The sequence below is a fragment of the Staurois parvus genome, unplaced genomic scaffold (assembly GCF_062004578.1).
Source record: "Staurois parvus isolate SC_StPar_1 unplaced genomic scaffold, SC_StPar_1.0 ptg000562l, whole genome shotgun sequence".
NCBI classification, from domain to species: domain Eukaryota; kingdom Metazoa; phylum Chordata; class Amphibia; order Anura; family Ranidae; genus Staurois; species Staurois parvus.
The window spans coordinates 12435491-12458559 of NW_028318358.1; the positions used below are offsets into that span (position 1 = coordinate 12435491).

At 41.0% G+C, this 23069-nt stretch overlaps 1 protein-coding gene across 1 annotated transcript; it reads left to right on the forward strand.

Annotated features, from left to right (window-relative positions):
• Positions 1-1452: 1452 nt before the first annotated feature.
• LOC149450851 (keratin, type II cytoskeletal cochleal-like) lies at positions 1453-9093 on the forward strand. The gene is made up of 9 exons (XM_089691494.1): positions 1453-1926; positions 2193-2401; positions 2962-3022; positions 3139-3234; positions 4657-4821; positions 4907-5032; positions 5897-6117; positions 6362-6390; positions 6836-9093. Exons 1-9 carry the CDS (start codon positions 1495-1497, stop codon positions 6979-6981), a joined length of 1485 nt encoding a protein of 494 aa, XP_089547620.1. The 5' UTR covers positions 1453-1494; the 3' UTR covers positions 6982-9093.
• The last annotated feature ends 13976 nt before the right edge of the window (positions 9094-23069 follow it).

Here is a 23069-nt window from a genome sequence, read left to right on the forward strand (position 1 = left end):
CAGTATAAGTAAAATATTAACATAACAATCAATCATGTATCAAAGCTATTGGTGCCACTTCAGGTGTGTTCAACCACCCTGTCCACATTTCCTCTTGTTGTGACAACCCCACTGTTGATATGTATTAAGCAACCTTTTCTAATCTAAGATAAGTATTGACCTCTATTTCCCACCTTTCAGCAGTACTAGGTGAGGATGATAACCGCTTCCTAGCTAGGAGCTTTCTGGCTAAGAATAAAACTGTTTAGATTAGTAGATGATTATCATCTGGTACCTCAATAAACTCAAAACACAGGTTAAGGGGATTTTATGAATATGTATGCTGAAGACATCATTATTTTTGCCCTGCCAGTACTGAAAAAACTTAAGGCAGCGACATAACGTGTATCTTATATTGAATACTAGGAAAGCGCTTCATATACTGTGAATGTACATATGCACATAAAAACATGTCAATTCATGTGTGAACCTTAAATAAATTAAATTCGTATATCTACATAAAACATATCAATTCTTGTACGGTCCAAATGTAAATGTAGCTCAAACTGATAAATCACCGTAAACAAATTACATTTGGGGCAAAAGTGATTTGAGACATACAGTGCACAGAATATTTGCCTTTAGTAAATCAACCCCACTGTCTATTTGTTTTTAGTAAATCAACCCCAGAGTTCATAGATGTACACAAAAAAGATCTTCATCCATTATCTGATTGTGTTGAACAAAATCACAGCCAAATGTGCCACCACTTATAGGAAATAAGCCCAACCTCCTATTTGACCCCCGAATCAAGAAGGCCAAACAGCACTTAATATAATTCACTCTATGAGCCTTGCTCCACTCTTAACCTCACCAGATCAACAAATCTCCGGAGCCAAAAAACAACATATATAACCAAGGAAATAAGACAAAGGGAATAATACAAAATCTCATTGTCCCCTGTGAAGGGGGAGGCATTGGAGTTTAAAGTACAACTGTACTTTTCTCCCATAGAGCAAAACAACAGACTGATTTAAATTCCCCCCCCCCCCCCCCCAGAGCAGAAAATACTTAACTTCCTGTGTTAAATGGAACCTATTGCTTTTCCCTGAATTAGCTAAAAAAAGGTTTGTTTTAACTTCATAGCCAATTAAAAGCTTTACACATCTAGCACTAATATATTTAAAACACCCTGCTCTTGTAATGCTATTCTTGATAAAGACATGTTTAAATAGGCTTTATATTTGTTTTGACATTGCTTATTTTTTCTACTGATGTTTTTTATATTAACAGTAAAGGTACGCTATAACATACGCCATGACTGTTTTATTTCCTATGAAACAAGGAGGATCTGATGCTACCTAGCTGGAATCATAAGATGTAATAACAGGCTATGATATTATGACTACACCCACTTTATGTATAAAAAGGACCAGGTCGGTGTTCAAAGATACATTCTTGGGATCTCAAAGGTCTAAGAGACTGCACCTGACATTCTCAGTGAGAAGATACATAATGTCTCATCATTCCATCGTGGCTTCCTCTGGACACAAGCACTTTAGTTCCTGCTCTGTGGCCTTACCCAAACATTCTTCACACAGCATCTTATCACATTCTACTAAACATTCTGGGCATGGCCACAAGATAAACCATTCCTTTACCAGTGCAAGTGCCCATAATATTGGATCGAAAGGACATAAAATGTCAGTTGGCAGCTATCATTCAGGAAAAAGTGGACACAGACATGGACATGGATCTGGATATGGTATTGTTGGACTTGGTCATGGATTTGGAGGACAATGTGGAGGAATCACCCCTGTAACTGTGAACCAGGGCCTACTGGCTCCTCTTAATTTGGAAATTGACCCAAGTATTCAAAGAGTAAGGACTGAAGAGAAGAACCAAATTAAAGGTCTCAACAATAAGTTTGCCTCCTTTATTGACAAGGTAACACATTTTTTTCTCTAATACTAATGATTTTGTGTCTCACTACAATATCTATATTTGAACTATTTTAGCACACCTTGGTTACTGAGCTTTGAATGAGAGTTGTCCACTGAATTGATGATTTGAGAGGGCACATCAAGACAACTATTTTAGGGTTAGAAAACATGCTGAGAACACCATTCTTGCCATGCCCATTTAAAATTTAAAGTGATTCTAATGTAGGAAACAAATACGTTATAAATTACTGTGTGTTTTGTTTGGTTTAGGTAAGATTCCTTGAACAACAGAACAAGATGTTGGAGACCAAATGGGCTCTGCTGCAGGAGCAGAAGACAGCCAGGTGCCAGATTGAACCTCTTTTTGAGGCTTTTATCAGCAATCTCAGAAGGCAACTGGAGAGTCTAGAGTGTGAGAGGTCTCGTCTGGAGGCTGAGAGGAACAGCATGGAAGGAACTGTAGAAGAACTGAAGAGAAGGTGCGTCACAGAGTAAAATATAAGTCTAACAATACCAGAAGTTACCAGAATATTTATTCTATCATCCAGAAGGCACAAGTTTATTTAAACATCACAATGCAGAATCAGCCAGCAACATGATACGATTTTGATTGAATTTAAGTCCCAAACACTGCTCAGACTCACTTTATTGTGTATATCCGTTTCAAACAAACACTCCTTCAAGGTCTGATTATTTGAACTGTCCCAACAAGTTAGAAAACTTTGAGTTCTGTATATTATGTAGTATAGCACATACTAGCAATAAAACAGCCCTAAGATGCACATAGATAAATGCCAAAACTATCTGACGACTATTCCAAGTCTAACTTGGATAGTTTTATTATTCTTAAAGTAAATTGCATTAAGACATGACTTTTGAAAACCATCTTGACTGTTAGCATCTTTCCCTGAAAAGTGTTGATTTAAATAATAACTTTCTGCAAAGTCTGTGCATGAACTCAATGTTTGCATACTATCATTTATGCAAAATACAAATTCAGTAGGTGGAGATGATCTTACCAAATTTGATTTCACTGCAGGTATGAAGATGAGGTGAACAGAAGAACAGCAGCAGAGAATGAATTTGTATCTCTGAAGAGAGTAAGTGATAAACATTCACTCGTGGGAATCTTGGGAACATACAAAACATGGAAGAAGACATAAGCTAGAAGCATGTTTCTTCAGAAGGAGATCATTGTTTGACATTTTTATTGTAGGATGTTGATGCTGCTTTCATGAACAAAGCTGAGCTGCAGGCGAAGGCCGACTCCCTGACTGATGAGATCAACTTCCTCAGGACTCTTTATGATGCGGTAAAATAAACAATATATTTTCTATTTTAATATTTACACATATTTTACTACTTGCCCACCTCCTAAAATGTGTCACTTACATTTTTTTATATTATAAAAAGAGGCCTTATTTATTTAAATGTGAAAGTTTAATTTATTCTTCTGCAACCTTGATTTTGCACCCATATCTTCATTGGGTAAATGAGAACTTATTTTTTATCAGGTGGTGGTAGAACCTCTTTCAGATTTGTATTGCTGGTTTTTATTGTTATCAGATTTTTATCGCTGTGTACATTTTTGGAAGATTTATCCTCACTTCCTGCCCCATTTACTATAGCATAATGCATTGCCACTGGAACAGATCTAGAAAGGAAATCTGCCACTAGGGACACCTGTTCCTCTGACAGTTCAGATATGTGAAATCTCTCCTTACTTTGAGGAGATCTTTTTCATTCCTGTCATATTTTCAAGTGTGAGGTGTACTCCACAGCAAAAACACAGACAGCAATAAGTATCTGATAGAGGTTACATAGTTACATAGATTATGAGTTATAATTTTTACAGTTTGCAAAGTTGAAAAAAGACACAGGTCCATGATGCAACCTGATGTGTTTGTGTGATTTTAATTCTGTATCAATTCCCATATCTGTGTATATTCTGCTTCATGAGGAAGACATCTAAAAGTTTTTTGAAGTTAATCACACTCTCTGTTAGAACCATTTCCTCAATCTAAGGTCAAACCTCCTTTCTTCTAACCTCAAATTGGGTCATATGTCCTCTTCATGGATCCTAGAATTAACAGTTTAGTATTGTTACTGAAGTCATCTTTGATTAATTTGTACATTATAGTCATATCTACTCTTAAGAGCCTTTTCTCCAGAGTGAATAACTGTAGTCTATGTAATCAATCCTCATAACTGAGGAACCCTTCTCGAATTTTCTGCAGTTCTGCCTAAACTTAACTAGGCTAGCTGTCATCTAACAGAATACTGAAATGGATATGGACAGACATTGTGTGAGATCAGAAGCACATACATGCTAACAAAAGAATGAGATATTCATCCTTACAGGGAATGGCTCAGTCTCCATATGGAGAGGCTCCGTTTGCTTTTGACACCTGAGAAATGGCCATTCCCTTCTATAGCTCAAAGGGGAGCTGAGGATAATACATAGACCTGGGGCTAGAGAGGGTGCTATAGATTCATTATTACAAATATAAAATGAAATATTGATTGCATCTCAATAAAAAATATATACTCAGCATTTTAATTAAAGAACTAGAAAAGATGGAAATGTCAAAGGTTAATTTTAGTAAGATAAGATGTAACCTGAATACAGTAATTTGAAACTTTACTGGTTGATCTGACCTATTAAAGTTTGGAGATCATCATGACTTTCACTTAATAAGCCTGAATTTATCAAACTAATATGGTATTGTTGCAGGAGATTGGTCAGCTCCAGGCTCAGATTTCAGATACTTCAGTAGTAGTTTCCATGGATAACAGCCGAGATCTGGACATGGACAGTATCATTGCTGAGGTCAGAGCTCAGTATGAGGACATCGCAAGCAGGAGCAGAGCTGAGGCCGAAGCCATGTACCAGTCACGGGTGAGTCTGGCACTCTGTTTTTCTTCTGCACAAATTGACAATCAAAATAACCTGATTTGTTCATTATTTACTCTTTTGCAATCAGTTTGAAGACCTGAGAATGGCAGCAGGAAGGAACGGCAATGATCTGCAGAACAGTAAAAATGAGATTGCTGAACTCAATCGAACAATTCAGAGACTTAAAGGAGAAATTGAGTGTGCCAAATCTCAGGTAGATAATGTTATTTTAACAACTGCTGTCTGCCTTATATTTTTTCATATCTTATGAATTTTTCTGTACTTTTGATATATTTTCATTTTTTATGGCTTGCTGGTGATTCGGTATATTTCCCATAGGTTAAATAGGTAGTAAAGTCAGATTTTAAAAACTTTCTGACAGACAGGACATGTCGGTCTCTTCTGTCATAAAAGCTTCCTCCTGCCTGTCAGCCATCAGCTCAGTGTACATTTATGGCCCTCAATCTGTTCCCCGACAATGTGACTCCTGTGTGCATGTATGGGAGTGACATTATGGCAGCCTGGCCTTTCAAGTGGCTGATGACAGAGAACCCAGAAAGAAGACTGGGCAAAGAGGAAACCGCCCGGGACCCACCGGATTGATTACACCACAGCACTAGAGGGCTTTGACAGGTATGGGATGCATACTAGGATATCATGGCATATACTATAACTGCAGGGAGCCCCTAAAAGAAAAATACATTGGACTTTTCTACCACTTTAAAGCTGAGCCCCAAGCAGATATAAAAAAAGCACAAAACAATGCAGTTATATATTTAGAATGATAATAATAATAATAATAATAATAAACTGAACATATTTTTAAATGCAAATAGTATTGGCACCTGTATTTGACTTAGTATGAGCTTTTGTCCCTGTACCACAGCACTCAGAGTGGTAGAGGGAGGGCAGTACTAAACGTCAAACAAGTGTCCTGCAGTGTACAAAAAATGGTAAGAAACTTGCAGACAAGAGAAGAGAGCAAAGCGATAACCTCATCAGTCTCCATTAAGTCAGATCTATAAGCTTTTACAAGAAATAAAGCTTTTAAATAAAATACTACCTTCTCTTCCCCCAGCGTGCTGCACTTGAAGCTGCCATCAGTGAAGCTGAAGAACGTGGTGAAGCTGCTGTCAGAGATGCCAAAAGCAAGCTGGGTGAGCTGGAGGCTGCTCTACAGAAGGCTAAGCAGGACATGGCTCGCCAACTGAGAGAATACCAGGAACTGATGAATGTCAAACTGGCTCTGGATATTGAGATTGCCACTTATAAGAAGATGCTGGAGGGAGAGGAGCACAGGTGAGTGTGATATTTCTTAGAATGGGACTCTTCTAAAATTATAGCAATGGAAAAGTGAAAAAGTATGCATAAGAACAATACAAGTAAATATGTAATGCTTGTTACATATTTGCATTCAATATATGAAATAATAGTAACACATTTTAAAAATGTATCATTGTATTTTCATTTAATTTTATCTTTGTTGTATAAGGTTCAAAGTACTTTAGATGTTAATTTTGTTTATAATTGTTTTTTCCTCCAGATTGGCTTCAGATGGTCATGTTAATGTTTGTAAGTAACCCAATAAGTTAATATTAATTATTGTGAGGATTTCAATTGTACACAGCAAAAAAGGCTAGTTTAACACACACAAGAGTACATTAAGCCATGTATCTGAACAAAAGCTGCATATAATTAAATCAATTATAGGGTATAATGTATTAGACATGTTTTAAAGAGTAATTTACACAAAGATATATATACTCATTTGTATTCATAAATGTGTCAGCAAACTGAATAATGACCTGGTTAGTGCAATAGTTATGTGCCTGGATTTATTTCCAAAATTATATTTCTACAAAATACATTTCTTAAATGTGTACAGTATGCATATAGTAACTGGTGTGATATCAACAATAAATTTTGGTATTGGGTCCATATTATTCTATTGAATACAGAATGCTAGCCTGGGGAGCTTTTAGGAGCAATTCTAAGAGGCTATCTACTTTTTTTCTAGCTGTTCTGCACTCCAGCACTGGAGGGAAACATCATTCAGGTGGACACCATGGAGGACACCATCACCACCAACACAAGGGAGGATTCAGCTCAGGCAGCCATGTCTCCAAAATGAAGCACCACTCTAGTCATGGGCACCACTGCTAAAGGATGCAACTTCTGTGTACCAAGCATGCTTAAAGGACCAATAAACTTAAAATAAAGTAGGCTTATACTAAAACAAAATTTAAAACAAGTTACTTATTTAAATAAACTTGTTTAAACTTAAACTTATTCAAATAAACTCATAAGAATTTGCAAAGTGAACAACAAAGATAAGGCTATGATTGTAGGGTAAATGTTTCCCAGTACAGCTGACTTTCTGCTCAGTAATCCCACTGAAGGACAGAGTAGCCAGCCTCTCCCCTGCCTGAAATGACCAATAGTGCAAAACTGTACTATACCTCCAATCATATAGCAAATTCCACCACATTCTTCAATAATAATTAATTTGGACTTTCTATATATCTCTATATACGTTTAAGTAAGCCAACTTTTTGTATGTTTAATAATCCTGTAAGCCTCATACATATATTCATTATTGCATATACAATGAAACTTCTAGTCTCTTTTGCCTCTAGTATGTATGCTTATGTATTTAAATCTTACCACAATGCAAACCTAAAAATCATTTAAAAATGGATAGCAAAGACAGTGCAGCCTATTATTCTAATTACTTATCAGTCTACAGCAAAGAAAATGTCAATCTTATTTTTATTAATATGGATGATAAGAGCAACAAAACTACAGGTACACATAAAACCCAGTGAACTTAGTATAAAATTATATGTTAGCAAAAATGATTTTTTTTAATTTCCCTCTCACCTGATTGAATATTAAATGTGAACAGAGGTTCCCCTTATTGCCATCATTCATTTTGCCCGGTGAACAGCCACTACTTCTTTAGTTGATAGACATCACTTCATACAAGACATGTTGTGAAAGCTCAAAACGCAGGGTAAATAAAATTATAATAAATATATAAATATTATATAACTGTAGATAATCTTTGAAATGCCATTTCTGACATGTGGATGCTTAAGGAGTAGCTCTTTTTACCTGCTAAACATAGCCCAACCATGAAGCAGAGGTTGGCTGCCTATTGGGCAATTAAATGGTACCACGTAACCCCCAGAATACTACAGGTTTGCTGTGTTGGCTTCCATGGGTCTGCCAATAGTATTCTGGAGGTCATCAAGTACTAACTAGCTGCTGGACATGCAATCCACTGCTGTTTCATGAAAGTACAGCTAGGCAGCAACACTCCAAGCTACAGGGAATTATGTAGTATATCTGTGTTTCATTTTGTTTCATTTCAGTTTGTATTCCCTATGTGAGTAAGGCTGTGTAATAGCCTACAGTATCAGAAAAACTTAAACACATTCAAAAGATAATGGAAATACATAATCACTTCTTCAACCTTTACATTTCCAGAGTATTGAGAGATTTTCATTCCTGCAGTGTAATCAATAGTTACCTACATAAAGAGAAATCCAATACAGAGAATATACAATTTACAAAAATATCAGTCAGTCTTCCATGAGAGACTTTATGGCAGAGGTTCCTAACAAATGTGGGACATGATGTATAAGGTGGCAAAGCATTGCAGAAATAGGATTTGCTATGTGATAAATAGGCATATACTTATTTTATATGCATATATCTTGGTTATGCAACATAGATTGTTTAAAAGTTGGCATTGTATAACAAAAGAATAAGAAGACTGTTGATGTATTGAGTATTAATAAGTCTGTGCTGTGTTTACCGATAACATACAATATCTGCGTACACAAGGAAATTATAAAGGAACGCTATATAATCTATATATCCTGGAATAAATCCTGTCTAAATAAAGGTTTGTGTTTTTTCAGATGATTACAAGCTAGTGGTGATTAAGTCTAGGTAGACATGGAATAAGCTGTTTTTGCTTATTTCTTTATACTCTACTTCACCTTCTGAAATGCATATAGTTCCTGTTGTACATTGATGAAGATCTAACAGCAGAAGAATAGCACTACAGCAAAGTCAAGAAATTATTCTCAGTTAGAAATGTATGTATATACCTCAATTATATTTCCTTTTCCAAAGACTTCCAAGCTCTTGTTCATACAGTTTAATTAATTTTGATTGATTTTATGTCTATTTTAACAATGCTGTGCAACTGTAGAAGTAATTTTTCGAGTGTGGGTGTATGTCAATAAAATTCTCTCTTTCACTAAATCCTGTCTGTTGTTTTGGAAAAGGTTTATATGAAAGGTATGCACTAAGCTTTCCGCTTACAGTATTATTTGTTATTATACAGGATTTTATAGTGCCAACAGTTTGCGCAGCTCTTTACAATATGAGGGCAAACAATACAGTTATAATACAAGTGAATACAGGAGGAATCAGAGGGCCCTGCTTGTTAGAGCTTACAATCTAAAAGGGGAGAGTCAAGTGATACAAAAGGTAATAACTGTGAGAGATAAGCCAATGGAGAAAATACATGTACCGTTGTTAGGTGGAGACAGAATAGGCTTCTCTGAAGAGAAATGTTTTCAGGGATCATCTAAAAGTAGGAGATAGTCGGACAGATTGGGGTAGGGAATTCCATAGGATGGGAGAGGCTCCAGAGAAGTCCTGCAGGCGAGCATGGAAGGAGGTGACAAGGGAACTAGAGAGCAGGATTTCTTGAGAGGAACGAGGAGTGTGATTTGGTTGGTATTTTGAGACTAGGTTAGTGATGTAGCTGGAGGCCAAATTTTGGATGGTTTTGTAAGTTGTTGTTAGTAGTTTGAACTAAATTTGTTGGGTGAGTAGCAGCCAATGGAGGGAATTTCAGAGAGAGGTCACAGACACCAAACGGTTGGTAAGGTGGATGAGCTTGGTAGCAGTATTCATGATGGACTGGAGGGGGAATAGCCTATGTAAAGGTAAGCCAATGAGGAGGGAGCTGCAATAGTCGAGGCAAGAGATAACCTGAGAGTGAATTGAGAGCTCTGTGGTGTCATTGGTTAGAAAGGGGCATATTTTGGAGATGCTGCGGAGGTTGGGATGGCAAGTTTTGGAAAGTAATTGGATGTGGAGCCGAAATGAGAGTTCAGAGTCCAGGATTACACCTAGCACCCTGGCATGTGGCGACGGGTTGATGGTTGTACCATTGATCTTCACAGAGAAGTCAAGGGAAGGGACATGTGGGGGAGGAAATATTAGGAGCTCGGTTTTGGATAGTTTGAGTTTGAGGAAGTGGTGTGATATCCAGGCTGATATGTCGGTCAGTAAGTGTGTGATACATGAGTAGACTGATGTTGTGAGCTGAGGGGTAGAGAGATTGATTTGGTGTTGTCAGTGTAGAAATAATTTTGAAGCCATGGGAGGTTATCAGCTGACCCAGGGAGGAGGTGCAGATTGAGAATAGAGAATTTTTTTTTGAGGAGGGGATGATCAACCATATCAAAGGCAGATGACAGGTCAAGAAGTAGGAGTACAGAATAGTGCCCACTATTTTTTGCTGTTAGTAAATAATTTGTGAGTTTTAGGAGAGCAGTTTCTGTGGAGTGTTGAGGGTGAAATCCAGACCGAAGGGGATCAAGAAGGTTATTCTTGATGAGGTGGTCGCTCAGTTGGTTATAGACCAGGTATTCAAGGAGTTTGGAGGAAAAGGGGAGCAAGGAGATGGGGCATAGGTTGTTAGGATTGGTGGGGTCCAAGGAAGGCTTTTTAAGTATGGGGGTGACTGGTGTATGTTTTAGAGTGTTGGGAAAGGTGCCAGTAGAGAGGGAGAGATTGAAGATGTGAGTTGGAGAGTGTAGGATAGAGCTGGAGGGTGACTGCAGTATTTGAGAGGGAGTAGGGTCCAGGGGACAGGTGGTTTTTTATCACTAGTAATAATTACCCAAAATCATATATAAAAGATTTAACAAAGCATTAAATAAAACATCTTAAAACATATTTCCAATTTTGCAGCCAAAATTAGGATAACAACTACTTTAAATGTGTTACTTGTCCCTATTCACACAGCATATAACTTAAAAACATTTAAAAATTGTAGCTTACTTTTTAGATACTCTATTACGGGGCCCATCAGCAAGGAATAATCCTATTTAGTTATCTTTGTTTAAGAGGGGTATGGGCTGCTGTGTTTGCTGTGCAGGCAGATCTTCATTATCAATTGTAACTTGATTTGAACACTGTCTGTCCTAACAAAGGGTTACAAATTCAGAGGCAAGGCTTCTTGCATTGTATGTTAATGAGGACAGACTTGAGACAGACTCACTCTAACATTGTTCAAAGAACCTTGCAGTAAATCATGACACCTTCTCCTGAGAAACCTCTAAAAGGTAAGAAATACTTAAAACTGTACTAAACTGTACTTTAGTAAGTTGCTTAGGTACAACGAATGTCTCCTAAATCTGTACTGTTTAGTAGATACTCACAAGTTCTACAGCCAGTGATGTCACAGGTTGGCCATATATAGGCTGACTTTTCAAATGATTTGACTAACTAAACAAAAACTGAACATTCTTAGTATAAAAACAATTGGAAATTTTTGGAAAATGATTCTAGTCTGTGCTAACAAATTGTTTTTGAAAAATGTTAATACCACAATTATTGAGAGTACGGACAAAATACTTCCCAATAGATGCTTCTGTTCAAATAAGGAACAATCATCTCATTGTACAAACCAAACAAAAGAATTGCAATTAATATAAGTTACCAGTCTGAAAAAAAAAATATTGTGTTGAAATTTTTTAGAAAACATTCTGCTTATGTCTAGCTTTAAAGTGGATTGAACACAAAAAGTAAAGATTTGTTAACTTCTAGGTAACATCTAGAAATGTTAATTGTGTCTATGCAGTAAAGACACTTTAAATTCTCCTGGAAAATAGCAGGATCCTTCCTGACATGTGAGTGTGTTTAGGCATGTCTTGTGTGTCCAGACACTCTTGTTAGTAGCCCAATAGCTTTATATATACAGTGTTAGCTTATCTAACCTGTGATCTCCATTGCAAGCATCTTCCTGCTTTAGCTCTATGCATCTCATACATATATATATATATATATATATATATATATATATATATATATTTATTTATTTATTTTTTTATGTCCATGACTAGGTTCTCAACCATTATATTCCTAGCTTGCATCTCTCATTAATTTACTTACTTTAAGGCTGGACACTAAGGATTAGTGGTTTGGGGCAGCAAACATTACTGTGGTGACTCCAGCTGTCTCCTCCATTTCAGTCCATATTCTGAAGGTATCTAAACCTAATATGATTTGAGAGAATATCCAAATCTTTTTTTTAAGAACCATAAAATTGTTCACATTGTATTGTTCATGATTGGACAAAATAGGGATAAACATCATATTGTATATTACTTGTATACAGTCAGAAAATATATAGGAACACACAATATCTCATAAAGTACAAGTACTCCTGTAATTAGATATAATGATATGTAATACACAGTATATATAAAATCATTATAAATTACCCTAGTAGGTCCACCAGGTCTCTTCATTACACTGACCTTTTTGCGATTAGAATACACTAGCTGTTGAATAAATGGATAGACATGCCAGCACTTCAGGTTATGGTAAGTGATAGAATGCTGTCCTCTGGATGCTAAAATGAACCCCCTGTAGTGCAATCCACCCCCACAGATTTTTAATTTGGTGCTTCAAAAACTTAAAAAAATGTAAGATGTTTACATTCAAACTGTAAATAAAAAGCTAAAGGATGTGAAGAAGCTAATAAAAATAATTAGAGTTAGATAAATTTTTAACTAAAAGAGTTAATAAAATCTGAAAAAAATTGCTATTTGGCACTACAAAAATTATGGGAAATAAGATGATGGAGTTAGTAAAAAGCTAATTAGGGTTACCTAAGGGTTAATGTTGATGTTCCATGAAAAGAGAAGGACTGGGATATTCAATAGCCTATGTCCAAATACAAATGTCATTAAAAAAAGCCATTGGAAAAAGAAGTTTGCACAAAAAAAAGAGAAAAACTTGGCTCACTGAATTGCCGCAATTCAGGCCACCGTAAGATTTTTTATTTTTTCGTTTTGTTTTTTTTTAAAGAAATTATATTTTTCAGTAGCTTTGTTAAGTCATTTGCATTGGGTGAAAGTAAAGTGAACTTCCATTTTGGATACTTTTTTTTGTCTACAGTATTTACACATACGGCCTTCAGTAGATATTTATTAGCTTCTGTATCCTCAGTCATAAAGTCTCCAGAGATTTCCCACACCTGGGGAGTTACAATTGCCACATACTGTACAACCACCAATACGTGGATCGCTGTACGTTGCATACTCGTGTAAACGCTGTTCAATTCTGCATCAGCATTTACCTAATGAAGCAGGTACTGCCTTTCTCCACTTTCATATGTGAAAGTGACAGGGATTTTGTGCTTGAGGACACAAGAGCTAATAAATGTCCATGTGCATGAGGTTTAACAGTAATTTATGAATGACTACTGCAATGATAGCTTTCATTCATGTTTGAATTCATATCCGGACTGAACTGTCAAGTTGTTAGCTCAGTCTAACAGCTTACAAAGGGAGACAGCAGGGAAAATCTAAAAGACAAAACAATGTATACACGTTAAAGGTAAAGAGATGTTATATTGCCCAACACATACATTTGACTGAATCTTCTTAATACATTTCCCTGCTGGATATCAGAAATGTCTTTATCTAGTGCAGGTAAAACAAAGTTCAGTCCATAAAGGACAAAAGCAATTCAGTGTAAACTTCTTTTTGACTATTCTGACCTGAGTTATTATAATAGTGACTTCCCCTTCCTGAGACCTCTATGCCTGGCCTGTAAATAGCAGAGACACTCACTGTGACCAATCTTTACAAGCTGAACTCACCAAATACCTTACATCTAGGAAAGCCTTTATTGTATGCAGAACATTGTGGCAATACAAGAAGATGTTGTAAACTTGATATAGAAGTGTTTTAGTCAGTCAGTCAATAAAGAGTATTGGCTTTCCTAGTCCCAATGAATATCTTGTAAGGGAGGAAAGATTTCAGAAGCCCACACAACAGAAAAGGAAAAACTGGAGAGTGCAAAACCTGTTGCCGCTGTGCATGGTAGCCAATCAGCTTCTAACTTCAGCTTGTTCAATTAAGCTTTGACAATAAACCTGGAAGCGGATTGATTTCTATGCAGAGTTGCACCAGATTTTGCACTCTCACGTTTTAGTAAAAAGCCCCCAAGGTGTCAATTATCCAGAGAACAGCATATGCTATACTTATAGATACAACTGCATACTGCATTTCCCACATACTGCAGCACTGTGTGTGTATGTATATATATCTATATATATATATCTCTATATATATATATATATATATATATAGATATATATATAGATATATATATATATAGATATATATATATAGATATATAGATATATAGATATATATATATATATATATATACACACACACACACACACAGTGCTCAGCATAAATGAGAAAACCCCCCAACAGATTTGTCAGAAAACCTTTCCTTTCCTTTCAGAATCAACATTTTCTATGGGACACTATAGTACAAAATATTAAACGTCAGGTCCGAGCATGATATAATAAATAATCTAGACTGGGTGACTGGGGACAAAGAGAAGACAAATTTATTAAATATAAAGCGGATTCTCCTGCGCTTAAATGGAGTCCTAACCCTAAAGCTGCTGACACTAACCTTATAGCTAATAAGTGTATATAACAATGAATACCACAGTGTAGCGCTAACACAATAAACTAAATGTGATAACACAATCAAAAATTATATATATATAAATAAATAGTAATTAAATTATAATTATGTGCACAATAATCAATCCCCCTAAAACCCTGAGGAAGTCACGTGCTAAGCGTGACGCAACGCGTCGGTACGCGGGGAGGAGCTTCCAGTAACGTGGTGATGTCATTTCCGGCGTGGGGGCCATATTGGAACACCCTGTTTAGATACCCATGCAGTACACCCTTAGCATGTGGTAGACAAGCGGATTTATGAATCATAAAATGTGAGTGGGCATTGTTATATTTATTTCATGCTGGAATAAACAAGTTTGCACTGTGGAGGATCTTTTTTATGTCTTACTATGGTCCTGGGAGATGCTTGCTGGTAGCTGTGTGGAGGCTTGAGACGTATATCATCACTGAGGGGAAGCCTGGGAGGAGTCTGTCCTTGTAGGATCGGTTGATCCCCAAAGCGAGCTGGCCCTTTGGGGTCTATGTAAGGAGGTGAGGGGGTATTTTGGCCACTGAAGGATTATCACCTACTGATCACCCACACATCACCATTTGCATGAGAGTGAAGTTGGAGCACTACCATATGTGTTGCTCTTCTTGGAACTTTAATTTAATTTAATATATGTTTGCAGTGTACACACCTATTAGTGTCGGGGATCGCCGCGCCGCTGGGCTCGGCACAGGCGCAGTACACCGCCCTGTGCAGGGACTCAGGCGCCGGGACCTGGCCGACCACGGCAACCAGGTTCGCGCATGCGCAGTAGAGACCACGGGCGCGCGCCTGGCACCAATGACAGCGCAGGGCGGGATATTTAAACGGCCCTGAGCTGTCATTCAGTGCCTTCTGGTCGCTTTGAATCCTGTGTACCTGTGAACCTGTGAAAGTAAGTTGCTGACCCGCATTGTGCCCTGACCTTGCTGTTTCTCCTGTTCTTGACCCTTGCTTGCCTGACCTCTCTCCTGAATGCCCCCTATTGGATCTGACCTGCTGTTGCTGACCTGGCGTGTGACTCGACTATTCTTTGCCTGCTGCTCTGTACCGCACCGTCCCCATAGTTACCGACCCGGCTTGTATGACCTTGCACTTGCTCAGCCATCCATCCATCCATCCCTCTCAACGGGGTCTCCAGACCTCCTCATACCTGGCTCTCTCCCGTGGGAGCCCCTGGCGAATACCCCTACCACTGACGGGGGTCCTCAGTAGTCACGACCTGGTCCCAGGGTACTCCAAGCCCATCCCCACCATCAGGGGCCCTGGTGAACAAGTACTCTGGGGCTTAGACTCCGTACGCTGGGAACGTCCGATCAGTGGAGTGCTAGTGGTACCGCCGGGCGGTCTCTTACAGTACCAGAAGGCCATGACTGAGCCTAGAGGAGGGCCCTCCCCGCTAGAGGGAATTTGCAGGCACCTAGCTAATTTGACGCAGGCCGTAACGGCCCTGCAGGACAGATGTATGCAGCTGGAGAATCGCTTCCAGACTTGCTCTATTTCTGACCCTGCCCCACAGGCCCCGGTTTCTGCACCCCCGACCCTGGTAACTCAGGAGCCAGTCTCAGGGGCTTCCGCCCCGCTCCCTATGGCGGAACCCCGAGTACCCTTACCGGAGCGTTTTCACGGGGACCGCACACGCTTCCGGTCATTCCGTGATTCCTGTCTCTTGTTCTTTGAGCTACAACCCCGTACCTTTCTGACCGAAAATGTGAAAGTAGGATTCATCATTTCACTATTGCAGGGTGAACCCCAGGATTGGGCCCACCGGTTAAGGGGAAACAATGATCCTCATCTGGGATCGGTCAATAGTTTTTTTTGAAGCAATGGCCATCTTGTATGATGACCCACAGCGGGCAGCCTCTGCCGAAGCGACCTTATATGCGCTACGACAGGGCCGGCAGGCGGCAGAGGAATACGCCTCTGATTTCAGGCGTGGATGGGGGACACACGCTGGAACGAGTTTGCTCTGTTGCACCAGTTCCGTATTGGGCTCTCCGATCCCTTGAAAGATGAGCTGGCCCGGGTGGAGGTTCCCGAGTCTCTAAAAGACCAATTAAAATTGACCGAAGACTGAGGGAACGCAGGCTCGAGAGGTCCGGCCAGGGTCGCGGAAATACCTGGGGTCCATTCCTAGGCCCCAGCCAATCAACCCGACAAAGCATCCAGAATCCACCACCAGGAGATGTTCCGGAACCTATGCCGCTAGGCCTGGCGCGGCCTAAATTACCACCGGAGGAACGCCAGCGCAGACGAGCCCAGAACCTCTGCCTTTACTGCGGTGAAGCTGGCCATATGGTGCGATCCTGCTCACTGAAAATGAGTAAGTGCACCCGTTCTTCTTCCTTGTCTATTAGCAATACCTGTCCTTCGCAATACTTAGTAGTGCCCCTCTCCTTTCAGCTTCCAGAAAGGACCATGGAGGTGACAGTCATAGTTGATTCGGGGGCATGCAGCTGTTTCCTGGATTTAGATTTTGCTGACCAACAGGGTATCCCTCTCCAACACAGACAGAAGGGCTTCAACATCTTTTTGGCCGATGGTTCCCAGATAAAATTGGGGGTAGTTAATCAGGAAACTCCCCCCATTGCCACTACCATTGCCAACCAGCACCAGGAATTCCTCCGCCTGGACGCTATTGCGTCACCTCTTTTCCCAGTCATTCTGGGGCTCCCATGGTTACGGGCCCATAACCCCCAGATTGACTGGGAAACCGGGTCAATCTCGTTCCCTGCCCCATACTGTCAGGAACATTGTCGCACTTCGGGCCCCGCAGGGCCCCGAGTTCTCCTATGCTCCGAAGGAGACTCTGATTTGAAACAGGTTATTCCCGCAGCCTATCATGGGTTCCTGGACGTGTTCAGTAAGCGGGGAGCCGATACCCTGCCCCCCCACCGCCCATATGACTGTCCAATCGACCTGTTACCAGGCTCTGAAATTCCTTTTGGGCGAATTTTCCCCCTATCTGAGCTTGAATTGGGGGCCCTAAAGGAATATATTGAGGACAGCCTCCAGAAGGGATTCATTCGCCCCTCCACTTCTCCAGCAGGAGCGGGAATCTTCTTCGTGGAGAAAAAAGACAAAACCCTGAGACCTTGTATCGACTACCGGGAGCTGAACAGGGTCACGATCAAAAATTGTTACCCATTGCCATTGGTACCAGAACTGTTTCAGAGCCTAAAGGCAGCGGTTATATTCACAAAACTTGATTTAAGGGGGGCCTATAACCTGGTACGCATAAGAGAGGGGGACGAGTGGAAAACGGCCTTCGTACCCGGTTTGGCCACTTTGAATACCTGGTCATGCCATTTGGGCTGTGCAATGCATCAGCCACCTTCCAACATTTCGTGAACGACATCTTCAGGGATTTTTTGGATGTCTTCGTTATCGTCTACTTGGACGACATATTAATTTTTTCACCCTCCCTGGAGGATCATAGGATGCATGTGGCAAAGGTATTGGGGTGGTTGCGGCAGCATGGGTTATATGCCAAGGCGGAGAAATGTTGCTTCGAGCAATCTAGCATCATGTTTCTAGGCCTGATTATCTCCACCGCGGGGGTCGCGATGGACCCCCAGAAGGTCTCTGCAATTTTAGATTGGCCTGAACCCACGGACAAAAAAGGCGTCCAACGGTTTATAGGGTTCGCAAACTTTTATCGGAAGTTCACCAAGAACTTCTCGGGTCTGGTCTCCCCCATTACTCAACTAACCAAACTTGGAACCCAGTTCAAATGGACACCGGAGGCTCAAGAAGCCTTCGAAGTTCTGAAAAAGCTATTTACCTCGGCACCCATCCTGGGCCATCCGGACGCGGCCCTGCCCTACATCTTGGAGGTAGATGCATCGGAGAATGCGGTAGGATCCATCCTGTCTCAGCGGAAAGGCACCAAAGAATTACTCCATCCCGTAGCATTCTTCTCGAGGAAACTCACCTCAGCGGAGAAGAATTACGATATCGGTGATCGAGAACTGTTGGCTATCAAAGCAGCGTTAGAGGAATGGAGGTACCTGCTGGAAGGTGCCTCACACCCCATATTGATTTTCACAGACCACAAGAATCTGGAGTATCTGAGGACTGCCAAGCGTCTATGCCCACGGCAGGCAAGATGGGCCCTGTTCTTTTCCAGATTTAATTTTCATATTACTTACAGGCCCGGATCTAAAAATACGAAGCCCGACACGCTATCTCGTATGTATGAGGACTCCAAAGAAGAACTGGTACCCGACACTATCTTGTCTTCAGGGAACTTCTTGGCGCTCCAGACGGACCTTCGCTCCAAGCTAATAGAAGCATCTACAGCCACATCAACCCCAGTTGGGGTATCCCTCCCGAACAAGGGGGGACTCCTGTGGAAGGAAGATTCAATCGTGGTACCTGAGGAAGTCCGGACCCTGGTTTTGGGGCATTGCCACGACACTTTGGCCCAGTCAAGACTCTGGAGTTTCTCCGGCGCTCTTTTTGGTGGCCAAACATGGCTAAGGATTGCAAGCGCTACGTGAGATCCTGTACCATCTGCCAGAAGAGCAAACCATCGAGGAGCAAAGCCTGGGGGCTGTTGCGACCTTTGCCGATTCCCGAACGGCCTTGGCAGAGGATCGTGATGGACTTCATACTCGAGCTCCCACCGTCGCAAGATCACACAGCAATTCTGGTGGTCATTGATCGCCTATCCAAAATGGCTCACTTCGTGCCACTAAGGAAGACTCCGTCAGCAGCCGAGACGGCGCGAATATTTATCCAGGAGATCGTTAGACTTCATGGAGTACCTGAGGACATTGTCTCTGATCGAGGGGTCCAATTTACATCTAAATTTTGGAGGGCTCTGTGCAAGGCCCTGGACATTAAGTTGTCCCTCTCCTCTGCGTTCCACCCTCAGACCAACGGTCAGACCGAGAGGACGAACCAGACCCTGGAGCAATACTTGCGTTGCTACACGTCTTTCCTGCAGGATGATTGGTTGTCACTCTTACCCCTGGCGGAGTTCGCTTATAACAACTCAAGCCATTCTGCAATGGGGCAGTCCCCATTCTTTTCGAATTATGGGTTTCACCCTGTCTTTCTCCCTGATTTGGTCTCTGAATGCCCAGTTCCAGCGATGCAGGATGCATTGACCTTCTTCTCCGCCAATAACAAAATACTCCAGGAAGCCATCGCTCGGGCCCAAGAGGACAATAAGAAGGCGTTTAACAAGAAACGAAGAGGGGATTTGGCGTTGCGGCCTGGGCAGAAGGTGTGGTTGGCCACAACCAATTTAAAGATGCTTTGTCCCTCGAAAAAATTGGGACCTAAATTTGTGGGGCCTTTTCGGGTAAAACGGATGGTCAACGAAGTAGCATATGAGCTTATCCTTCCGGACACGTTCAGAATTCATCCAGTCTTCCATGTATCCCTGCTGAAGCCAGTGATCCCAGATGCCTTCCCAGAACGAGAATCCAGACCCCCGGAGGCCATAACTGTCGAAGGACAAGAGGAATTTGAGGTGGAAACAATCCTTAAGTGCCGAAGAAGGGGGGGCCAGACCCAATTCCTAATTAAGTGGAAGGGCTATGGTCCAGAGGACAATTCCTGGGAACCGGCTCATAATGTCCACGCACCTAGACTAGTCCGGGAGTTTCTTCGCGATCACCCGTGGTGGAGAGATCGGGTGGGCATCCGGAGGTTGCCCGTAGGGGGGGGGCAATGTCGGGGATCGCCGCACCACTGGGCTCGGCGCAGGCGCAGTACACCGCCCTGTGCAGGGACGCGGGCGCCGGGACCTGGCCGACCGCGGCAACCAGGTTCGCGCATGCGCAGTAGAGACCACAGGAGCGCGCCTGGCACCAATGACAGCGCAGGGCGGGATATTTAAACGGCCCTGAGCTGTCATTCAGTGCCTTCTGGTCTCTTTGAATCCTGTGTACCTGTGAACCTGTGAAAGTAAGTTGCTGACCCGGATTGTGCCCTGACCTTGCTGTTTCTCCTGTTCTTGACCCTTGCTTGCCTGACCTCTCTCCTGAATGCCCCCTATTGGATCTGACCTGCTGTTGCTGACCTGGCATGTGACCCGACTATTCTTTGCCCTCTGCTCTGTACCGCACCGCCCCAATAGTTACCGACCCGGCTTGTATGACCTTGCACTTGCTCATCCATCCATCCATCCCTCTCAACGGGGTCTCCAGACCTCCTCATACCTGGCTCTCTCCCGTGGGAGCCCCTGGCGAATACCCCTACCACTGACGGGTGTCCTCAGTAGTCATGACCTGGTCCCAGGGTACTCCAAGCCCATCCCCACCATCAGGGGCCCTGGTGAACAAGTACTCTGGGGCTTAGACTCCGTACACTGGGAACGTCCGATCAGTTGAGTGCTAGTGGTACCGCCGGGCGGTCCCTTACAATTAGTGTCATTTCACCTATTTGTGTGTGTGGATGACACCTAACACCATTTGCACTGTTTATTTTCCGAAAGAGAGATAATTCACCTGTTGCACATATTTATTTATTTATGTATTTTGGATCCCTCTAGTGGGGATTTTAGGGGGATTGATTGTCGTGCACGTAATTATAATTTAATTACTATTTATTTATATATATATCATTTTTGATTGTGTTATCACATTTAGTTTATTGTGTTAGCGCTACACTGTGGTATTCAAATTTAATAAATACCTTCTTCAGCTCTGTGTATACAAAGGAGCATGGTGGAGCTCTTGTCCATGATGGGCATGGTATTGATACGGCCCCAGATGATCCACGTTGGCTTACAACTGATATGATCCAGAAATATTTAGACAGAATAAAGGTGAATAAAGCATCTGCATCGGATGGCATACACCCACGGGTCCTTAAAGAATTGAGCTCTGTCATTTCAAAGCCATTGTTTCTATTTTTTAGGAACTCTTTAATGACTGGCATAGTACCACTGGATTGGCGTAAGGCCAGTGTGATGCCTATATTTATAAAAGGGGTCAAAATCTTTACCAAGAAATTAGAGACCTCTTAGTTTAACTTCTATAGTTGGGAAGATACTGGAGAGTTTAATAATAGACCACATGGATGAGTTCTTGCTTGAAAAAAGTATTTTAAGCAACAAACAGCATGGATTCATGAAAAATAGAAGTTGTCAAACAAATCAGATTTTTTTTATGATTAGGTGAGAAAAACCTTGGACAGAGGGGTGGCTGTGGACATTGATATACTTGGATTTTGCAAAAGCGTTTGACACAGTTTCCTGCACATGGTTTATGTGTCACTGGTCTAGGGTTGTTAGTGGTGTACCCCAAGGTTCAGTGTTGGGACCCTTACTTTTTAATATATTTATAAACGATATAGGGTTTGGGATTAAAAATCCCATTTCAGTCTTTGCAGATGACACCAAGCTGTACAGTGGAATAACTCCCTTACAGGATGTCTTCAACACACAAGCCGACCTCAATGCTCTGTTTAATTGGGCAACTATGTGGCAAATGAGATTTAATGTTGATAAATGTAAGGTTATGCACTTGGGGGTTAAGAATATGCATGCATCATACATACTAGGGGGAGTACAACTGGGGGAATCAATGGTGGAGAAGGATCTAGGAGTTCTGGTAGATCACAAGCTTAATAATGACATGCAATGCCAAGCTGCAGTTTCTAAAGCGAGCAAAATCCTCTCTTGTATTAAAAGAGGATTAGACTCCAGAGAGAGAGATATCATATTACCACTGTACAAATCATTAGTAAGACCTCATCTGGAATATGCAGTTCAGTTTTGGGTACCATTTCACAAAAAGAATATTGTGGAACTGGAGAAAGCGTGGAGAAGGGCAACCGAACTGATAAGAGGCATGGAGGAGCTCAGCTATGAGGAAAGATTAAAGGAATTGAATGTATTCTCTCTTGAGAAGAGGAGATTAAGGGGGATATGATCAACATGTATTCACCCTGAGGTCATCACAGAGGACAAGGGGACACTTTTTATATCTGGAGGAAAAGAGATTCAATCTCCAAATACGGAAAGGTTTCTTCACAGTAAGAGCTGTGAAAATGTGAATAGACTCCTTCAAGAGTTTGTTCTGGCCAGCTCAGCAGATTGCTTTAAAAAAGGCCTGGATTCTTTCCTAGAAACATAGAATATAACTGGATACTAACATTTATAGGTAAAGTTGATCCAGGGAATATCCGATTGCCTCTCGGGGGATCAGGAAGAAATTTTTTTAACCTGCAGGAGCAAATTGGATTATGCTTTGCTGGGTTTTTTGCCTTCCTCTGGATCAACTGTGGGTGTAGGATTATAACTTTTTTTTTTCGTATGGTTGAACTGGATGGACTTTTGTCTTTTTTCAGCTAGGCTAACTATGTAAATATGTAACTCCCACAAATTCAGGCCATTGATTGCAAACAAGATTTATTAATTTGCACACACACAAAAAAGTATTTTTCCTAACAAATTAATTCAAGATCATGTTACAAAAATGAATACACCCCAACGAAAG